This window comes from Eretmochelys imbricata, chromosome 1 (assembly GCF_965152235.1).
Source record: "Eretmochelys imbricata isolate rEreImb1 chromosome 1, rEreImb1.hap1, whole genome shotgun sequence".
Lineage (NCBI taxonomy): Eukaryota > Metazoa > Chordata > Testudines > Cheloniidae > Eretmochelys > Eretmochelys imbricata.
In genome coordinates this window covers 46,933,004-46,950,031 of record NC_135572.1, presented here as the reverse complement: position 1 = coordinate 46,950,031, position 17,028 = coordinate 46,933,004, and the positions used below count along the sequence as shown (strand labels likewise).

At 43.1% G+C, this 17,028-nt stretch overlaps 1 protein-coding gene across 3 annotated transcripts in view; it reads left to right on the top strand.

Moving 5' to 3' along the window:
• FLT3 (fms related receptor tyrosine kinase 3) overlaps positions 1–17,028 on the top strand; it is a 77,920-nt gene that overhangs the window by 47,760 nt on the left and 13,132 nt on the right. For all 3 annotated transcript variants that reach the window (XM_077809839.1, XM_077809848.1, XM_077809858.1), the window contains exons 10-19: positions 88–194; positions 2,478–2,589; positions 4,909–5,087; positions 7,389–7,495; positions 7,589–7,721; positions 7,812–7,916; positions 9,967–10,077; positions 12,294–12,447; positions 13,038–13,123; positions 15,061–15,194. In XM_077809839.1, coding sequence (XP_077665965.1) covers positions 88–194; positions 2,478–2,589; positions 4,909–5,087; positions 7,389–7,495; positions 7,589–7,721; positions 7,812–7,916; positions 9,967–10,077; positions 12,294–12,447; positions 13,038–13,123; positions 15,061–15,194 — 1,228 coding nt within the window. The remainder of the gene's footprint in view (positions 1–87; positions 195–2,477; positions 2,590–4,908; positions 5,088–7,388; positions 7,496–7,588; positions 7,722–7,811; positions 7,917–9,966; positions 10,078–12,293; positions 12,448–13,037; positions 13,124–15,060; positions 15,195–17,028) is intronic.

The window sequence follows — 17,028 nt, the reverse complement described above, 5'->3', positions numbered from 1 at the left end:
ACAACTTGATTTTTAAAAAAATATTTGAATCTTGACTACATTTAATCTGTAAATGTGCTTAAGCATTTTACCTCCTTTTCTCAACAGCATTTCTTCAAGGTTCTGTGATCATAAGTATCAGTCTGGGGAATATGTATTCTATGCAGAAAATGATGATACGTATGTGAATAAAACAATGATGTTGTATGTGAAACGTAAGTAAAAAATGCACACGTTTGATTAAATCTATGGGTGAGAAATCCTGACCCCTTTGAAATCAATCAGTTGAATTTTTGCCATTAACTTCAATGGGGCCAGGAATTCACGCAATATGTTGTTTCTTTCCCACCCCTCTTTCATCCTCCTAAAAAAAAAAGTTACAATTTATCACCTTGTAGATCAGGAATTTTTCAGATAGTAAGAGTGAACTATAACTAGATGTCAAATACATTAGACAATACAAAAAAGCAAACTTTTTTAAGCGGGGAAAAAGGGTGGGTAAGTGGGAATTTTGAGATTTAACCAATAGTAAGGCGGCTTGCTAATGTCTTCTGTTTCCTAATGTCTCCCATGTAACTGTTTTTATTTGTGCATCTCATAAACAAGCCTGTTTTTCTTTCTACCACCTATTTGGGAGATTTTTTTTTTACTTGCATATTGCAGATTTTGGAGTACAGTAAGGGTACATCTACATTGCAATTGGAGGTGTGAATACAGCTCAGGTGGGCATACCTGTGCTAGCCAGCGCGGCTAAAAAGAACAATGAAGACACAGTGTCACGGACCCCGGCTCTTCACTACAATTTTTTGTCAGGCTAGCTAGATCAAAGCTCGCATGGGTAGGCCTACTTGAGCTGCATACGCACCTCAGATTGCAGTGTAGACCTACCCTCAGATAGTTTGAGTCCCAGTGAAATACTGAAAACTTGCTACCTGTCCTGAAAATATTACTGCAATGATAGAGGTAACCAAAATGGGAAAGGTTTAAAAAAGTGGGAGGGGTAAAATAACATAAACTCTTGTCAGAATTTTTTCACACTCGCCATTATGGGGGGAGGGATAGCTCAGTGGTTTGATCATTGGCCTGCTAAACCCAGGGTTGTGAGTTCAATCCTTGAGGGGGCCATTTAGGGATCTGGGGCAAAAATTGGGGATTGGTCCTGCTTTGAGCAGGGGGTTGGACTAGATGACCTCCTGAGGTCCCTTCCAACCCTGATATTCTATGATTCTATGTAGCAGCTGCTATCATGTGCTTCTGATATGTCGACATTGCCTCGCAGTTTGGACTATGGGGGTGTGAATAGCCCTTAATGCCAGCCTTGGCTGTTAGATGCCCCGCTTGTGGCTTCTTTATGCAATTCACGAGTTCACAAAATTCATCCCAGAACCCTGTGATGGGGTATATAACCCTGCCCTAGAACTAAAGATGTTAAAGAGCAACTCTGGGTCCAGATGGCCCCGGCCCAGCCTCACCTGCAGAGCATGCTCCAGATGGAGGTGGAGCTTAAAAGAAAGTCAGACAGCTTAGAAGGGGACTAACAAGGCAGGGAGCTCCTGAGACAGGATGCTGCAAAAGCCATTCTTGAAAAAGGGGTGCCTACTGGTTGCACCCAGACAGACAGGAGGGGCAGTTAGTACCATTTTTCCAATACCTATTTGCTACAGACTGCAAAACTTGGCCAGTAGAGTAAAGGGTAAGAAGTGGCCCAAGGAAGGCAGTGTTAAGGTGCTCTTGGGTGCCAGATCCCAGTGGAGTGACAGGGCCTGGGCTCCCCTACCCCGCCCCCCTCTGCATTAAGAAGGGACTTATCCCGTGACACTTCCAACAAGCGCTGACCATCACAAACCCATGAACATTTAGTACCTGTCAGTGCTGCACTGTCATGAGTTATGTGCCGCTTCCAGTATTTTTTGCTGAACATTCTCAGTCATCTCAGCTTTGCTACGTGTTAGTAATGTCATGTCAGTGCTTTACATTAATTGTCAACAAAAGAAATGCTCTTCACTGGGAGCCAGGCAATCAGAATTTGCCTTTTCATGTGTAGCATAGTTTGGAGGAATGATCGTGTTGGGGTTGGCAGTCAGGAAGTTCTGAGTTTTAATCCTGGCTCTACCACTGATTCACTGTGAGACCTTGGGTCAATTACTTCAACACCTCTGTCTCCATTCCGTTATACATACAAAGGAAATAACAGTACTCACCTACCTCACAGGGGTGCTGTGGAGATAAACGTGGCCCCCGGTGATGGGATGCTTTATAAATACCGAAGTGGATTTTAATCATTTTGGGTGTGGTGTAACCATAGGTGTTGGAAGTAGGGGCGTTGGGGGCGCTGCTGGACTGCCTGGCTTGAAGTGGTTTCCATCATATACAGGGTTTAGAGTTTGGTTCAGTGGCTCTCAGCAGCCCCACTATACAAATTGTTCCAGCCCCCCTGGTTGTAACCCTATAGACATAACTGTATTATTGACTAAAGTATTGTGCTATGTTTGTTACAGGGAGACCTGAAGTAACAATACAGTCAACATCAAAAGATATTTCTTGCTTCTGTGATAGTTACCCTGCACCATCTTGGACCTGGAGGAAATGTCTAGGACCCGATTCTTCTAAGTAAATACAGACATTTTCTGACCTTTTTAAAAATTTCTATTATCTTATCTGTGATGTTTCTTTGCCTAAATAAAAACTAGCCAGTGACTAGGATACTGTAAGATGAACTTTGAGGTACATGCAGTGATGAGCTGCCAAAATCTTAACAACCGGTTCCCTCTTCACCCCACGAGGGGGTCATGGCCCACCCCAGCCACCCCGGGACTCCTGCCCCATCCAACCGCCCGTGTTCCTTGATGCCCCCCCCAGGACCCCTGCCCCATCCACCCTCTCCCCTGTCCCCTGACTGCCCCCAGAACCGGGCGGGAGGGTCTTGTGGGCCACCGTAGTGGGTACCCACCCCACCCCTAAGAGCCAGAGGGACCTGCCGGGGGGCGAGGTGGGAAGTCCCGGCTGTGCTTACCTGGGGCAGCTCCCAGGAAGCATCTGGCAGGTCCCTCTGGCTCCTAGGGGTGGGGGAGCGTAGCTCCCCCTACTGATCACATCAAAAGTGGCGCTGTAGGTGCTGATTCCGTGGGCGCTCTGGGGCTGGAGCACCCACGGGGAAAATTTGGTGGGTGCAGAGCACCCACCGGCAGCTCCCCACCCCGCGCCTGGCCCCAGCTCACCTCCGCTCCACCTCCGCCCCTAAACACACCGCCCCGCTCTGCTTCTCTGCCCCCCCCACCAGCTTCCCGTGAATCAGCTGTTCGGCAGGAAGCCGGGGAGGGCTGAGAAGCAGGTGGCGGCTTCGCGCTCAGGCCCAAGGAGGCGGAGGTGAGCTGGGGCAGGGAGCGATTCCCCTGCACAGCCCCCCCCCGGGTTACCTGCTGCAGCGCGAGCAGCCCTCCTCGCACCCCCTGCCCCAGCTCACCTCCGCTCCGCCTCTGCCTCCCTGGGCCCGAGTGTGAAGCCGCTGCTTGCTTCTCAACCCGCCCCAGCTTCCCGCACGAACAGCCGATTCACGGGAAGCCTGGGGGGGGGGCGGAGAAGCAGAGCGGGGCGGCGCGTTCAGGGGAGGAGGCGGAGGCGGAGCGGAGGTGATCTGGGGCCAGGGGTGGGGCGGGGAGCTGCAGGTGGGTGCTCTACACCCACCAAATTTTCCCCTTGGCTTCTCCAGCCCTGGAGCACCCATGGAGTCAGTGCCTAAGGCGCCACTTTTGTCCCTCACTGAACAACCGGTTCTAAAAGGGCTTCTAAATTTAACAACCGGTTCTAGTGAACCGGTGTGAACTGGCTCCAGCTCACCACTGGCTACATGTAAAATAATAGTCTAGTACAGGGATGAATCAGACTAAATTAGAGTTTTTCCTCGATTTTAATAGAAGCAACATCAGGCCCATAAGCATGTGTATCTGAAGCTCTTTATATTGAAATAAACACAGATGTGTCTATAGCAATAGTTAGACATTAATTTAATTGCACATTGTCCCAGTATGAATACTGGATTCCATATAAGCTTCCCTTGGTGCATTTAGTGATCCTAATGAATCAAAGTATCAGGAGCAGTGGATTTGCCAGGGAAAACATCAAAGTCCCATTATAAATTTTGTTTTGTGATCTGACTAGCCCTCTGCCGATCCAAGAATTGCTAACTCTCAGATGTTAAAGTGACTGGTAGATACCCAGGAAGAAAGTTGTGTATGTACTACTACACTCTTATTAATCTCTCCTCATATGGAAGTTGTTCCATACCCCAATCATTTTTGTTGCCCTTTTTGTACCTTTTCTAGTTCCAATAGATCTTTTTTGATATGGGGCGACCAGATCTGCACCCAGTATTCAAGATGTGGGCGTACTGTGGATTTATATAGCGGCAATATGATATTTTCTGTCTTATTAGCAATCCCTTTCCTTATGATTCCCAACATTCTGTTGGCTTTTTTGACTGCCGCTGGACACTGAGTGGATGTTTTCAGGGAACTATCCACAATGACTCCAAGATCTCTTTCTTGAGTTGTAACAGCTAATTTAGACCCATCATTTTATATGTATAGTTGGGATTATGTTTTCCAAGGTGCATTACTTTGCATTGATTGACATTGAATTTCATCTGCCATTTTGTTGCCTAGTCACCCAGTTTAGTGAGATCACTTTGTAACTCTTCGCAGTATGCATTGGACTTTATCTATCTATCTAGCTAGCTAGCTAGCTAGCTATCTAATGTACACATGTATAATGTATGTAGCTGTATATATCATCATGTATAATAATATAGTGAAAATCAAGCCGAGCAATACTCTCCTCTCTAGCACGAACATCAGCCACCTCTCATGATTTGGCCTCCCCAAAACCCTGTGCAAGTTGTAACAATCATAACTGGACCTCATTTCTTTTTAGTTGTACAGAAGAAATCACAGAAGGGATTTGGAGTGACACACATGAGAGGGAAACCTTCGGGTCCTGGCATTCCAGCAGCATTTTAGTTATACAGGACAAAGTGATAGGCTTTTCTGTTGAGTGCTGTGCAAACAATTCTGTTGGCTCATCCTGTGCAAAGAGATTCATTAACCAACAAGGTACTGTACCGCTACTGAGACAGTGCAGGCCATCTCAAGTTAATTAAAGACTACAAAGAGAAAACTGTGTCATCGTCTATATTTTTGGTTCATATCTGAACATTCTTTGCAAATAAAATATAGGATTCCACACAGGCTGTGAGTGGAATTGTGGGTAAAATTTGTGTCTCTTCTGGCATGATCTTTTTCTTAAGTTCAGTGATATAACGTTTGGGATCAAATCTAGCAGTCCCAAAGCAGACTACTCCTCCATTAAAGTCAGCTGCAGAATCACGCCCTGTGAATCTAGAGGCCTGCTTTTTATTCCTATGAGTAAGCTATACCGGGAAATTAAGTTACAAATTGATGTGCAGTCCCTTTTGCTTATGGAAATATATGAGATCCTCCTTTTATGTATGATTTCAAAGAAGAAGCAATGTGGCTATCAGGTCATGTTCTGTTCAGATGTCTTCTCTGAGACTAAAGATTTACAGCCCAGAGGTATTGCATAAGGAAAAATATTTGAGCTACAGAAAATAACATGCAGTGTTATTTAGGAAGAGGGCAAATTTTTAATTTATTCAGTTTGAACATAAAGATTTCCTTTGACTTGAAGAGACAAGATATTGTCTTAATTCAGTACATGTATTGACCATGAGTGATAGATATTACCTGGTACCATTTCACATACACACTACATAGTGTCATAAAGGATATTAAAGTTGCTCAATTTTGACCTTCAGAAGACATTTTGCAGCTATAGTAAAAAAGGAAGTAGACATAGAAGAAAGAGTAGAAGGTAGCAGAGTCAGCCTGCTTTTGTGAGAGAAGGTCACATACTTTCACCTTGAGTGTCTTAAAACCATAAAAATATAACAAGGAAAAGGCAGGGAATTCCGATTTTAATACCATTAGTTACTGAGTCATTTTAATTTGTCTTTGTGACACCCAGCCTGGTAGTGATAACATCTGCACTGATTAGTGGCGTACATAGGCTGGACTGTCTATGAGAACATGTGTAGAATACATTTAAGGATTATGAATTCAGTCTTCTAAGGTCTAATATTTTGAATTTAATGAACAATGAATTTATGTAAGCATGTGTCAAACATAACTAGTTTACACTGGAGTATACTGTATGGATGGCACACACTGTATGCTGGTGTTAATTTTTTGAATGGGCAAGGATGTATTTATCTGTATGATGAAAAACTTAGACCTGGTCATTTTGGCATTATGTTGTTAACTGGGCAATAGCAGAGCAATACTCTAAGCAGGTTTGGTGTAATTGGTCCTCAGTTAACTGGTGGCTCTATTATATCTGCATTGAGGCAGGGGTTATGCAGTGAACCTTGGAATGACTTCTTATTTGTTTGGCTGCTTGTCTTTAGATTCACAGGGATCTGGGCAACATGCCATGATGGCATCTGGTTGAACAATGATGCCCAAGGGGTTAAAGAGTCATATAACATTCACTTTTTGAATGAAAATAAGTTTCAGACTTATCCAGTTTATAAGTATTGCCCATCTTGTTTTGTTAAGAATACAACTCATTTACAGTGCCAATTGAGGCCTGACCCAAAGACAGTTGAAGTCAATGGGGGTACTTCCATTAAACACCTCTTCCTGCAGTAGAATCAACAAGAGGGGGCTCAGGGGAAGAAATATTTATGACTATCCTCTTAGGGCTTCCTCCCAGTTCATTCCACTTTGGGCTGTCAGTCTGTCCCATGTGGAATGGATCATGGTGCCGACCAGGGATCCAAAGGAGATCAGGTGCATCTATGTGGAGATCTTTTGCCTTCACTCTGGCTCCTAGTCCCCAGCATTTTCTTTGCTACCTGGCAGCATAGCGACATTACCAGGGACTCCCCAGGCTGCAGCTGTCCCTGGGGCCTCATTAAAAGTATCTTCCCATCACAGACATGATAAGCTGTGTGGTGGAAAGGGGGAAGAATGTGTATTCTCCCAGCTCCACCCTCACCCAGTTCTGGGCCACCTAGACCCTGCCCCTCCCTCTGCATACATCTTTGCACCTTGGGTCACCTCTATTGCAGAGGCAACTGAACCCTGCTTCATATGGGAGTTGGTCGATCCACATACAGAGGATCTTACTCATGTACCGAGGTTTGAAGGGCATGATCTGGCTCCCTGAGAGATGTTGACCACCTGTAATTCCCATTGGCAATTCTCAGGCCAAAAGGGAATGGAAAATAGTGGAGATAATACACACACGACAGATTTCACTCTGTTCCTCGTAACTTGACATTACATTCCAGTTCTGATTCACTGTTTAATAACATGTATCTTTTTAAATTACAGGAGCTGTTTTTTCCCTCCAAGATAATGTTTCATTCTATGCAACTACTGGATTTTGCCTTCCATTTATAACTGTTTTGCTTATATTTATTTTTCATAAATACAGAAAGGTAAAAGCAAAAAACTTAAATGAATGCTCTCCACTCCCCTCTCTTGGAAATCTATTTCTCTGTTGGACTAATACAATTTTTCCATTTCTGAAGCAATTTAGATATGAAAGCCAAATGCAAATGATACAGATAGTTGGTCCTTCAGATAATGAGTACATCTACATTGATTTCAGTGAATTTGAATATGATCTCAAGTGGGAGTTTCCAAGGGAAAATCTGGAATTTGGTGAGCAATCTGCTATGTAAACCATGAAATCACCGTATTAGTTTGCATTGCACTAAACTAGAAATCACCTTAACTAATTGTGTCTTGTAGGGCAGGCACTTGGCTCTGGTGCCTTTGGAAAAGTGGTGAATGCTACGGCTTATGGAATTAGTAAAACTGGAGTTTCAGTCCAAGTTGCAGTCAAAATGCTAAAAGGTACAGTAAACCAAAAGAAAGATACTACTCTCACAAGCAGTGATTTACTGTTTGTGTTTTAAAGTAGAAACAGCGCCAGAAGCCCCTCTAAATCAATTCCCTTAAATCCTTCTATACTTCAATACTTACTTAGCTCTAAAAATTATTCCTTTTGCATATTCTTATTGCTGCATTTTGTAGTTTATTCCATGTATTAACTAAGTTCTAGAGTGTGTCTCTAAGGCACAACCAATAGTATGGGAAAGGGTAGAACTCTGCCACTCCAGGGGGGCACTGGGAGGCATTCACCCTCCAGGGAAGGACTCCTGGGCCTCCCACATGGCAAAGGTTGCATACCTGCTGCAGCATCCTTTCATAGGTTACATCCTTCTCTTCCCAATGCGGCTGGCCAGCTCTGGTGACTTGGGGATTTGGAGGCAGCTTAGTTAACAGCTCTGTTTTGGACCTGCTACTCACAGATGCTGTCTTAGTCTGCATTACCCAGCTGGGTCTTGTCTTCCCTGCTCTGCAGGCCATTTAGTTTCTCAGCTGTTCCACAGCTGTAAAGAACTTGCCCCCATCAAACCAGTGGGATGTAGTGAGGTCCTGCCTCCTGTGATATGGTCACCCAGTACCCCAACTGCCATATATGGCATTCAGAGGTGGAACCATGTACTCCATCCAGAAAAGAAGGCAGGGCTTAACTGACAGGTAGTGTCAGCCCTGAGAGGGCTTCCCACAAGGCCAGTCCTGAGAGCGCTTCTCACCTTTGAATTCTAGGAGGGCTCTCCCACTGGAGAAACCAGCTCTGCCATGCAATTCATCCCCCTTCATGCTGTGGTAGGGCAAAGTTTTAGCTCTAGTAACTTTTTTAAAGTTCTTTCTATATTTGATTGATATAGAGAGAGTGCTTCCTGTTCATGAGGTAATGGGACATTATTTTGGGCTAAATGAACTCTGATGCAAAGGAGATGTTTATCAGCACAGGGTACCATTTTTACTGAGTGAACAGAAAACACCTTCATTTTGTTGTTACACTGAAATATACTTTCCATTTTCTCACCCTTACTCTCTGATTGGCTACTATGGTTCCCTCATCTCCACGGACTACTGCCTTCAAAACAGACATGTCTGCCTCAGTTTCTTACCCATCCAATACCTCCCCTTCTCTTGCATAATGAGGAGTTATTAGTTCCTCTCTCTCCAACTAAGAGTAATTAAATTAATAAATTAAATTTTATTTATTATCTAGAGTTAGGTGAGGTGAGTTTGCATAATGATTCTACATTTATTGAAAAACAGACATAAAGTCATTATTGAAATGATTGTACACTAATTGGCTAACAATTATTGGAATCGGAATGCAATTATTGGTACACTTTATGGTGGATGAGAAATCATAGACACAGACTCCCTCACCCAATCTGAGTGCAGGGAATTGCATAAATGAGAAATAAGTTATGAGTCAGTAGTTGTACTGCTTCTCTATATTGTAACTGAGACAATTCCATATCAGTTTAAGTTGTAAGCTATGGTTTCCTCGAAATTGCATGATCCAGTTTTGAATCAGGAGAGACAATATGGAAAAATTATGGGCCAAATTCTGCTCACAGTTACAACTGTTTAAATCCAAAGTACCCCTACTGAACGTGTTTCAATGTTATAGCAATATAAACTTAGAAAGGAATTTGGTTCTATATCTGTCTCCCTGTCTCATATTTAAAGCAAATTCTGGCTACTTCTCAGAACCTGCCAACCGTTCTTTATTTTATCACTTTCATAATATCTGTTTTTCAAGACCACAAAATCATCTCACAAAGCTTGTAGCTAGAACACAAACACAGAGAGAGAGAGAGAGAGAGAGTTCCAGCTGTGATAGATAGCAGATAGAATATCTATTTATCTTAAAGTATTACTCTTTAGAACAATTTTCTACACAGTCACAGCTTTATATCAATGGGAATTAATCTAAAAGGAAAGCTTTCTATGCCGCACAGAACCTAAACTTTTTAGGTTTCAAAGTCTAGCCTGTAAATATTTTTCTAAGTTTGTGTTGCTGTTGTATTTACAGAAAAATCTGACCCTTCTGAAGAAGATGCTCTAATGTCAGAGCTCAAAATGATGACTCATATTGGAAGCCATGAAAACATTGTGAATCTATTAGGGGCTTGCACCACGTCAGGTAATAAACACCACATTGAAATATACTAACCTAAATCAATGTAAAGAAGACTTCTGAATGGAATACAAATACCTCAAAAATCGGCCATTAGCAGCAATATGAAGCATCTGTGAACACTGATAAATCCCAAATCCCATGGTTAGTTTGTTATTTCCAGTGTTGTGCTATGCAGTGGCCCAGATGCAGAAAATAAAGTGAGGGTAAAACGAAAGAGAATCTAAGGGCTTGTCTACACGCAAAAATTGTACTACTTTAACTATACCGGTACAGTTGGTATAATTAAAATAGCACAGCCCACCTCCTGTGGATGCAGTTATACTGGGATGAATGTGTTTATACTGGAACAGTTAATTCCTGTGAGGAAAGGGGAAGAAGCAAATATGGCATAAGGCACCTTTATATCAATATAACTATGTCCACACTGGGGGGTTGTACCTATTTATTTTTTGCAGTAGAAAATCACCAAAATAGTTACATTGGTACAAAAACTGTTTGAAGACCAACACTAAGAGGCAAAGAAGACTAGGTAGCCTGATGGACTGACAGGAAAGGAAAGAAAGTGGAGGGGGTAAAAAAATGAAATGAAAATAAGAGAGTGGAATGAAGGATGAGGAGTGAGTGAAACAGAGAAGGGAAGAGAAAGAAAAAGTAAAGAGGGGAGTGAACAGAAGAAAAGAGTGAGGATGGAAAAAATAAGAGGGCAGAGATTGTGGTTTACTGTTGTTCTTTATTGTTTGTATTGTGGTGGTGCCCAGGAGCTCCAGTCATAGACCAGGATCCCATTGTGCTAGCTGTTGTACAAACACAGAATCAAAAGATGATCCCTGCCTCCAGATAGCTTACAATTTAAGTAATATAGTCGTACTAGTGAACACAGAGAGGATAAGGAAGCTATATAGTGTGAGCAGGGCCAAGATTCTACCTGGTGTTTGTATTTGTAATTGATTTGTTACATCCATCACACTGAAAAATAGGAAAGATTTGAGCCATGGGTGGTATTTTAAGGCAGAAATAATAATAATAACAATGAAATTTAATTTCCCCAGCTCATAGGAACAATAATTCCGTCGTGAAAAGAAAAGGAGGGCAGTTAAATAGATCATTGCGATTAGCTTTGAGACTGAGCCTGGGAGGATAGGGGGGATTCAGAGCCTGAGTCCAGCCCGAGCTGCAACTTCAAAGCACTGTCTACACAGCTATTTTGAGAGCAAGCCCTGCTAGCCCAAGTCTGTCAACCCAGGTCAAGAGGCTTGCTCCCAAGTGCTGTGTAAATATACTCTAAATGCCCCACCAATGAGTATGCCCACATATGTTGGCACCTTGGTTCTAGATTGTCTTAGAACAGAGTTGATTACTAGAGTGTACGGACAAAATAATAAAATACTATGAATGAAAACGGCTTAAATCAAACAACAGTAACTCAGGTTGCCAAAACAAAAAATACTGTTAAGCAGGGCCCCAAACGTGTGGGTAAAGTAATATGAAAAGCTGCAGATTTTTCTCTTTTCTCTCCAGCAGGCAGTTTGAGGGAGAAGTGTATATGTCCAAAGTCCCAGGAAGTCTCTCAAACTCTCAGAGGAAGGGGTCTGGGCTTTAGGGGAAAACCAGGTTCTTTGCCATCCCCCCAAAATCCATTATGTCATTTCCCAAAAACAGATGGACTCTACCTTATCTTTTGTGCCTACTCCGCCTTGTGTGGATGATAAGCTTCATGGATGGCACCTTCCAGTCCTGTACACTAAGGGACAGATTTTTAAAGATGCCTAAAATTCATTGATGCCTAAAACTGAGGTGCCTAAAACTCATTGATTTCAATGGGTGTTAGGTGCCCACGTGCCTTTGAAAATCCCACTAGGTGCCTACATACCTTTAAAAATCTGGCCTTTAGTCACTAGTGCTAGTGCTCCTCTGGTAACATTTTTGGGAACGATCTTTGTTCCCCTTCAGTGCTCCCCAGTCCACCTTTGATGATACACATCTGGCAATGTCAGCCAGGCAAATTTTCTGAGATGTTTGCCTCATATCCATCAGTATCCATTATTTATATGGAAACTGTAGAAGGTTCAGGCATTTAATATAGACCATACATTGGGAGAAAATGTGGGTTCCTTAGGGCTTCATCAGGGATATAGAGGTGCTCCTTCCCCCCAGAAAGATTGCTTCAGTACATCCAGTACCTGGACAGTAATAGATATTCATTCTATAAACTATCTCAGGACCAGTTTACTTGATTTTTGAATACTGTTGCTATGGTGACCTGCTGAACTACTTAAGGAACAAAAGAGAAATATTTCACCGGACGTGGACAGATATCTTCAAACAGCACAATTTCAGCTTTTACCACAATTTCCACTTGGATCGAAACCCCAGGTAAAATGTTCAGTAACAGTTTGAATGATAAGTAACCTATTATCAGTTAAGCGTGTGCACTGATACAACACCCTGCAAGCTCGTGTCCCGGAATGCTTTGCAAAGCGAAATGTTGAGCCTGATCCTCAACTGCTGTAAACTGACGTAATTCCTTTGAAGAGCTATGGATGGGGGCCAGTATGTAAACAAAACAAATCTCGCTTAAGGAGTGAATTGAGGAGTGTCCTTGAACAAAAAACACCAGTGAGTTCTAGGCTCATCACACGCCAATCTTTGGTTCTCTGCAGGAAGAAACCCACTGGGAATTGGCTAAAAAATGGTCCTCTTTCTGCTGCAGGTCTTCTGATTGCACTGCAAGCATCATGAAACCCCTTCTGTGGATTTTGGCATTTTAAAGGGTCATGCTAGATGTACAATAAGTAATGATTCCGTGCCAAAGGTTGTAATGGTAGTAACTGATGCCCTTTTCATTTCAAAGCAGTTCACATTTAGATTATTATTTTATTTGAAGTATGCAATTTTTTTAAATATGCCCCCTACTCCAGACAGGGGACTACATTAACAAATGGATCATATATTTCATTATGTAGAATGAATGACTTTGGAGGAATGCAACTGAGGCAAGACTCAGATTTGACCTCTGGATCAAACAGGATTACATTATATTCAGAGGAAGGTGAGAAATTAAGCATTTTCTTCTGAGTAACAATTGTAAAAAAGCAAAGTTGCTTTCCTTGTATTAGAGATGTGTATATAAATAGAGAGAAATCAATAGATCTAGATTATAGTAAAAATGTAGGGACAGATTTTTATTTTATTTTATTTTATTTTACTTTATTTTTGGAGTGGGAACAGCAATTCCATACATGGTTGGAAAGACGGAAACATTTTTATGGCAGATTGATTTTTTTTTAAAGGCCTGTTTCAGAGATTTGGAATATTGGAATTTGGCCTCATGAATGTGAGAAAGTTGCATAGGTTTAACTAAAGGTGTGAAAACTGACTTAGAATCATAGAATATCAGGGTTGGAAGAGACCTCAGGAGGTCATCTTGTCCAATCCCCTGCTCGAAGCAGGACCAACACCAACTAAATCATCCCAGCCAGGGCTTTGTCAAGGCAGGCCTTAGAAACCTCTAAGGATGGAGATTTCACCACCTCCCTAGGTAACCCATTGCAGTGCTTCACCACCCTCCTAGTGAAATAGTGTTTCCTAATATCCAACCTAGACCTCTCCCACTGCAACTTGAGACCATTGCTCCTTGTTCTGTCATCTGCCACCACTGAGAACAGCCTAGCTCCATCCTCTTTGGAACCCCCCTTCAGGTAGTTGAAGGCTGCTATCAAATCCCCCCTCACTCTTCTCTTCTGCAGACTAAATAACCCCAGTTCCCTCAGCCTCTCCTCATAAGTCATGTGCCCCAGCCCCCTAATAATTTTCGTTGCCCTCTGCTGGACTCTCTCCAATTTGTCCACATCCCTTCTGTAGTGGGGGGACTAAAACTGGACGCAATATTCTGAATGTGACCTCACCAGTGCAGAATAGAGGGGAATAATCACTTCCCTTGATCTGCTGGTAATGCTCCTATTAAAGCAGCCCTATATGCCATTAGCCTTCTTGGCAACAAGGGCACACTGCTGACTCATATCCAGCTTCTCGTCCTCTGTAATCCCCAGGTTCTTTTCTGCAGGAACATTACATAAACTGCTGCAAAAGACTGGGTTGCCACTCTTATTTGAGTTTATTTTTAAATTGATTAGGAATCAGTTTAAACTAATCAGAAGTAAGCCATACTTTAACCAAATGAAGAGAGTCCACCCAGGGTATTGCACTGGCTTAACTAAATTGGTTTAAAAAATTACTTAATTTAATCGAGTGCAGCCTTCTCCTATAGACAAGGCCTATAGTTCCAGCAGAGATGGACTAGTTGGCAGAGAACAGGTAAGATGGTAATAGATGTAAGAAAAATGCATTTTATCACATAAGCTGCACATCTATCACACCAGTATCACCTCTGTAAATGTAAGTGTGTGTGTGCATATGTGCATGAGAGTGAGAAAGAGAGAGGAGCTCATAATTTTGCCAGTAACAATAAAAGTAAAGTCACAAATTGTATTTTACATGCATTAGTTTAGCTGTAGTTTTGACTGAAGCCTTAGCTCTTGATCTGCTCTTATCGAAGTCAATAGGAATTTGCTAGTATAAGGACTAAGCCAATGTTTAGTAAGGATCTCAGGATTTTGCTTACAATTATTTTATGTATTTATTAGCAGTTATAGAAATAATAGCAATAAAAGTGGTACTGGACTTTGAAGACATCTACACGTGACTCTTTCCCCTAATCTGTGTGAGAAGAATAAGTGCACAATGCACTGATTATGCTTCTTGATACTGTATCAGACAAGCCAATTGTAATGATTTATTGAGATAAATGGAGAAGGGGATTAAGCTACAGAAACTTTGCCTTACTTTACTTCTGAATGAATGTGTCCACCCAGAGGTTTACTGCACTTGAACTCCTGCACTTTAGCGTCACACCTTCAGTTAATTCATCTTCACTTTCCCGAGTGTCCCCAGGTAGTCACAAGCCCAAGGTCTGCTTATGTTTTACAGAAGAAATTAAATATATCAATGGAAGGGTGTATGAAGTGTATGAAGAGGAGGACTTCAATATGCTCACCTTTGAGGATCTTCTCTGCTTCTCGTATCAAGTTGCCAAAGGAATGGAGTTTCTTGAGTCAAAATCGGTATGTTTAACCTGTGAACAATGTTTAGAGTGTAAAGAATAGAAAGACAGATCAAATTAGCAGCAGGCTGTCTGAGATAGAGAGCTGTGAAGTGAGAGGTTTAAACCATATCTTTATTACAGGTTTTTAAATAACCAAAATAAAATACTCCTAGATTATGCCTTAAGGCTTGACTGTGTGTGAGCCAGGGCTGATGCATGTGTGATTAGAGGCAGATTACTGTTTTGTGGGGCCCTGGACCAGAGCAAATGGGGGCCCCTCCGCACTCCTTCTGCCTGCAGTCCCCCCAGCCCTCCCTCCCACCACTCTTTCTGGGGAGTGGGGGCTTGCCCCACTCCGCCCGCCTGGCGCTTCTGCTGGGGAGTGAGGCGAGTGGGTTGGGGCACAGGAGCGTCCATTTTTCAGGGGGCCCCTAGTTGGCCAGGGCCCCTGGGCACGGGCCCCATTGGCCCAGTATCTAATGTGCCACAGTATGTGACACTTCCTCAGGGGTAGCCCAGGAGTACGTTGTGACCCAGAGATACCCTCCTGAGGCACAATTTCTCCTTGCTTCCCCCTTGCTCTGGAGGAGTATTGATTTGCTGCTGATCTGTACTGGCAGCAGATTATAATATCCTCAGCTGTGTGTTAGGGGTTCAGCTGCATGGCTGGTGTGTTATGGGGCAGAGCCAGGGCTCTGCCTACTCTCCACCTACTCCCTGCCCACCTGCTTTGGGAGGGCAATAGCTGACATACAGCACCCACGGTCCTGTGCATCTGGACCCCAGGTCAGAGAAGGCCATATAGGGGCATAAAAGGGAGTTCTTACTCCTCCTTATTCACCTCCATGAGCACGTTGTCTAAGGGCACAATCTAGCCCTACTTAAAGTAGCAAATTATAAGTCCTACACTATACAGTAGCAATATATAGCTATGTAAGCTAATCAGTCAAGGGAAAGTATGGAAACGAGAATCACTCCTCCCTCTCCCAGGAACAATTATGGCTTCACAGCTCCCTTTTGGGGCCCGTCCTGCATCATTCCACATGGAGCAAAAGCAGGTGTGAACGTAGTTTGTCACTCACCCCAGGAGCTAAATCTTTGCTCTGGTTAAATGGAGAGGAAGATGAGCATTCGCAGAAGGAAAAGAAATATGCCCCTAAACAAGTGTTAGGTCTGTTCTCTATCCTATTCATCAATATCGCCAATTTAAGACACGTTCCCAGTGGTGCCTGAGATTGGAGGAGTTAACTGTTAATTAACAAGATGGCAATTGTGCACTTGAGGTTGGGGTCTGGAATCTGATTAAAAGAAGTTGTAACATTCACTCTCTGCTCACACCATGGCCCCTTTTGCCGCTTGTTCACCATTTCACAAGGTGGGGTGAACAGATATTTGCCCACCCTGCAGCGATTTGCGCTGGATGCACACTGCTGGTTTCGCACCTGCAGTCTCTTTAGCACTGTACTGCACAACGCCTTTCTTCTCCCTTCTTCTGCTTCCCTCAGGACAATGCAAGATTTTCTTGCCCTCTGCCCCTCTTCTCCCAGGACACAAGGTGCTATTGCAGGTGCAGAAATATCAGTCTGTATCCTGTCCGTGCTAACGCGAAACACACGTGCTCAACCCACCCTCTCTGTCCCTCAAGGTTTGGCCATGCCTTGTATGGGAGTAAGAGGGAAGGGCGGAGGTAGCCATGGGAGGAGGGTGGAGGTAGCCATGACATGTCTCCTAGAATTCAAAGTCTAAATGTAACTACATCTGCATGCTTGTAGGAATAACAGAAGATACTCCCCACAGGCAGCCAGCGGTAGGCAAGGGTGTTGCCACTTGCTCAGTGTGTATATTTCTTTGGC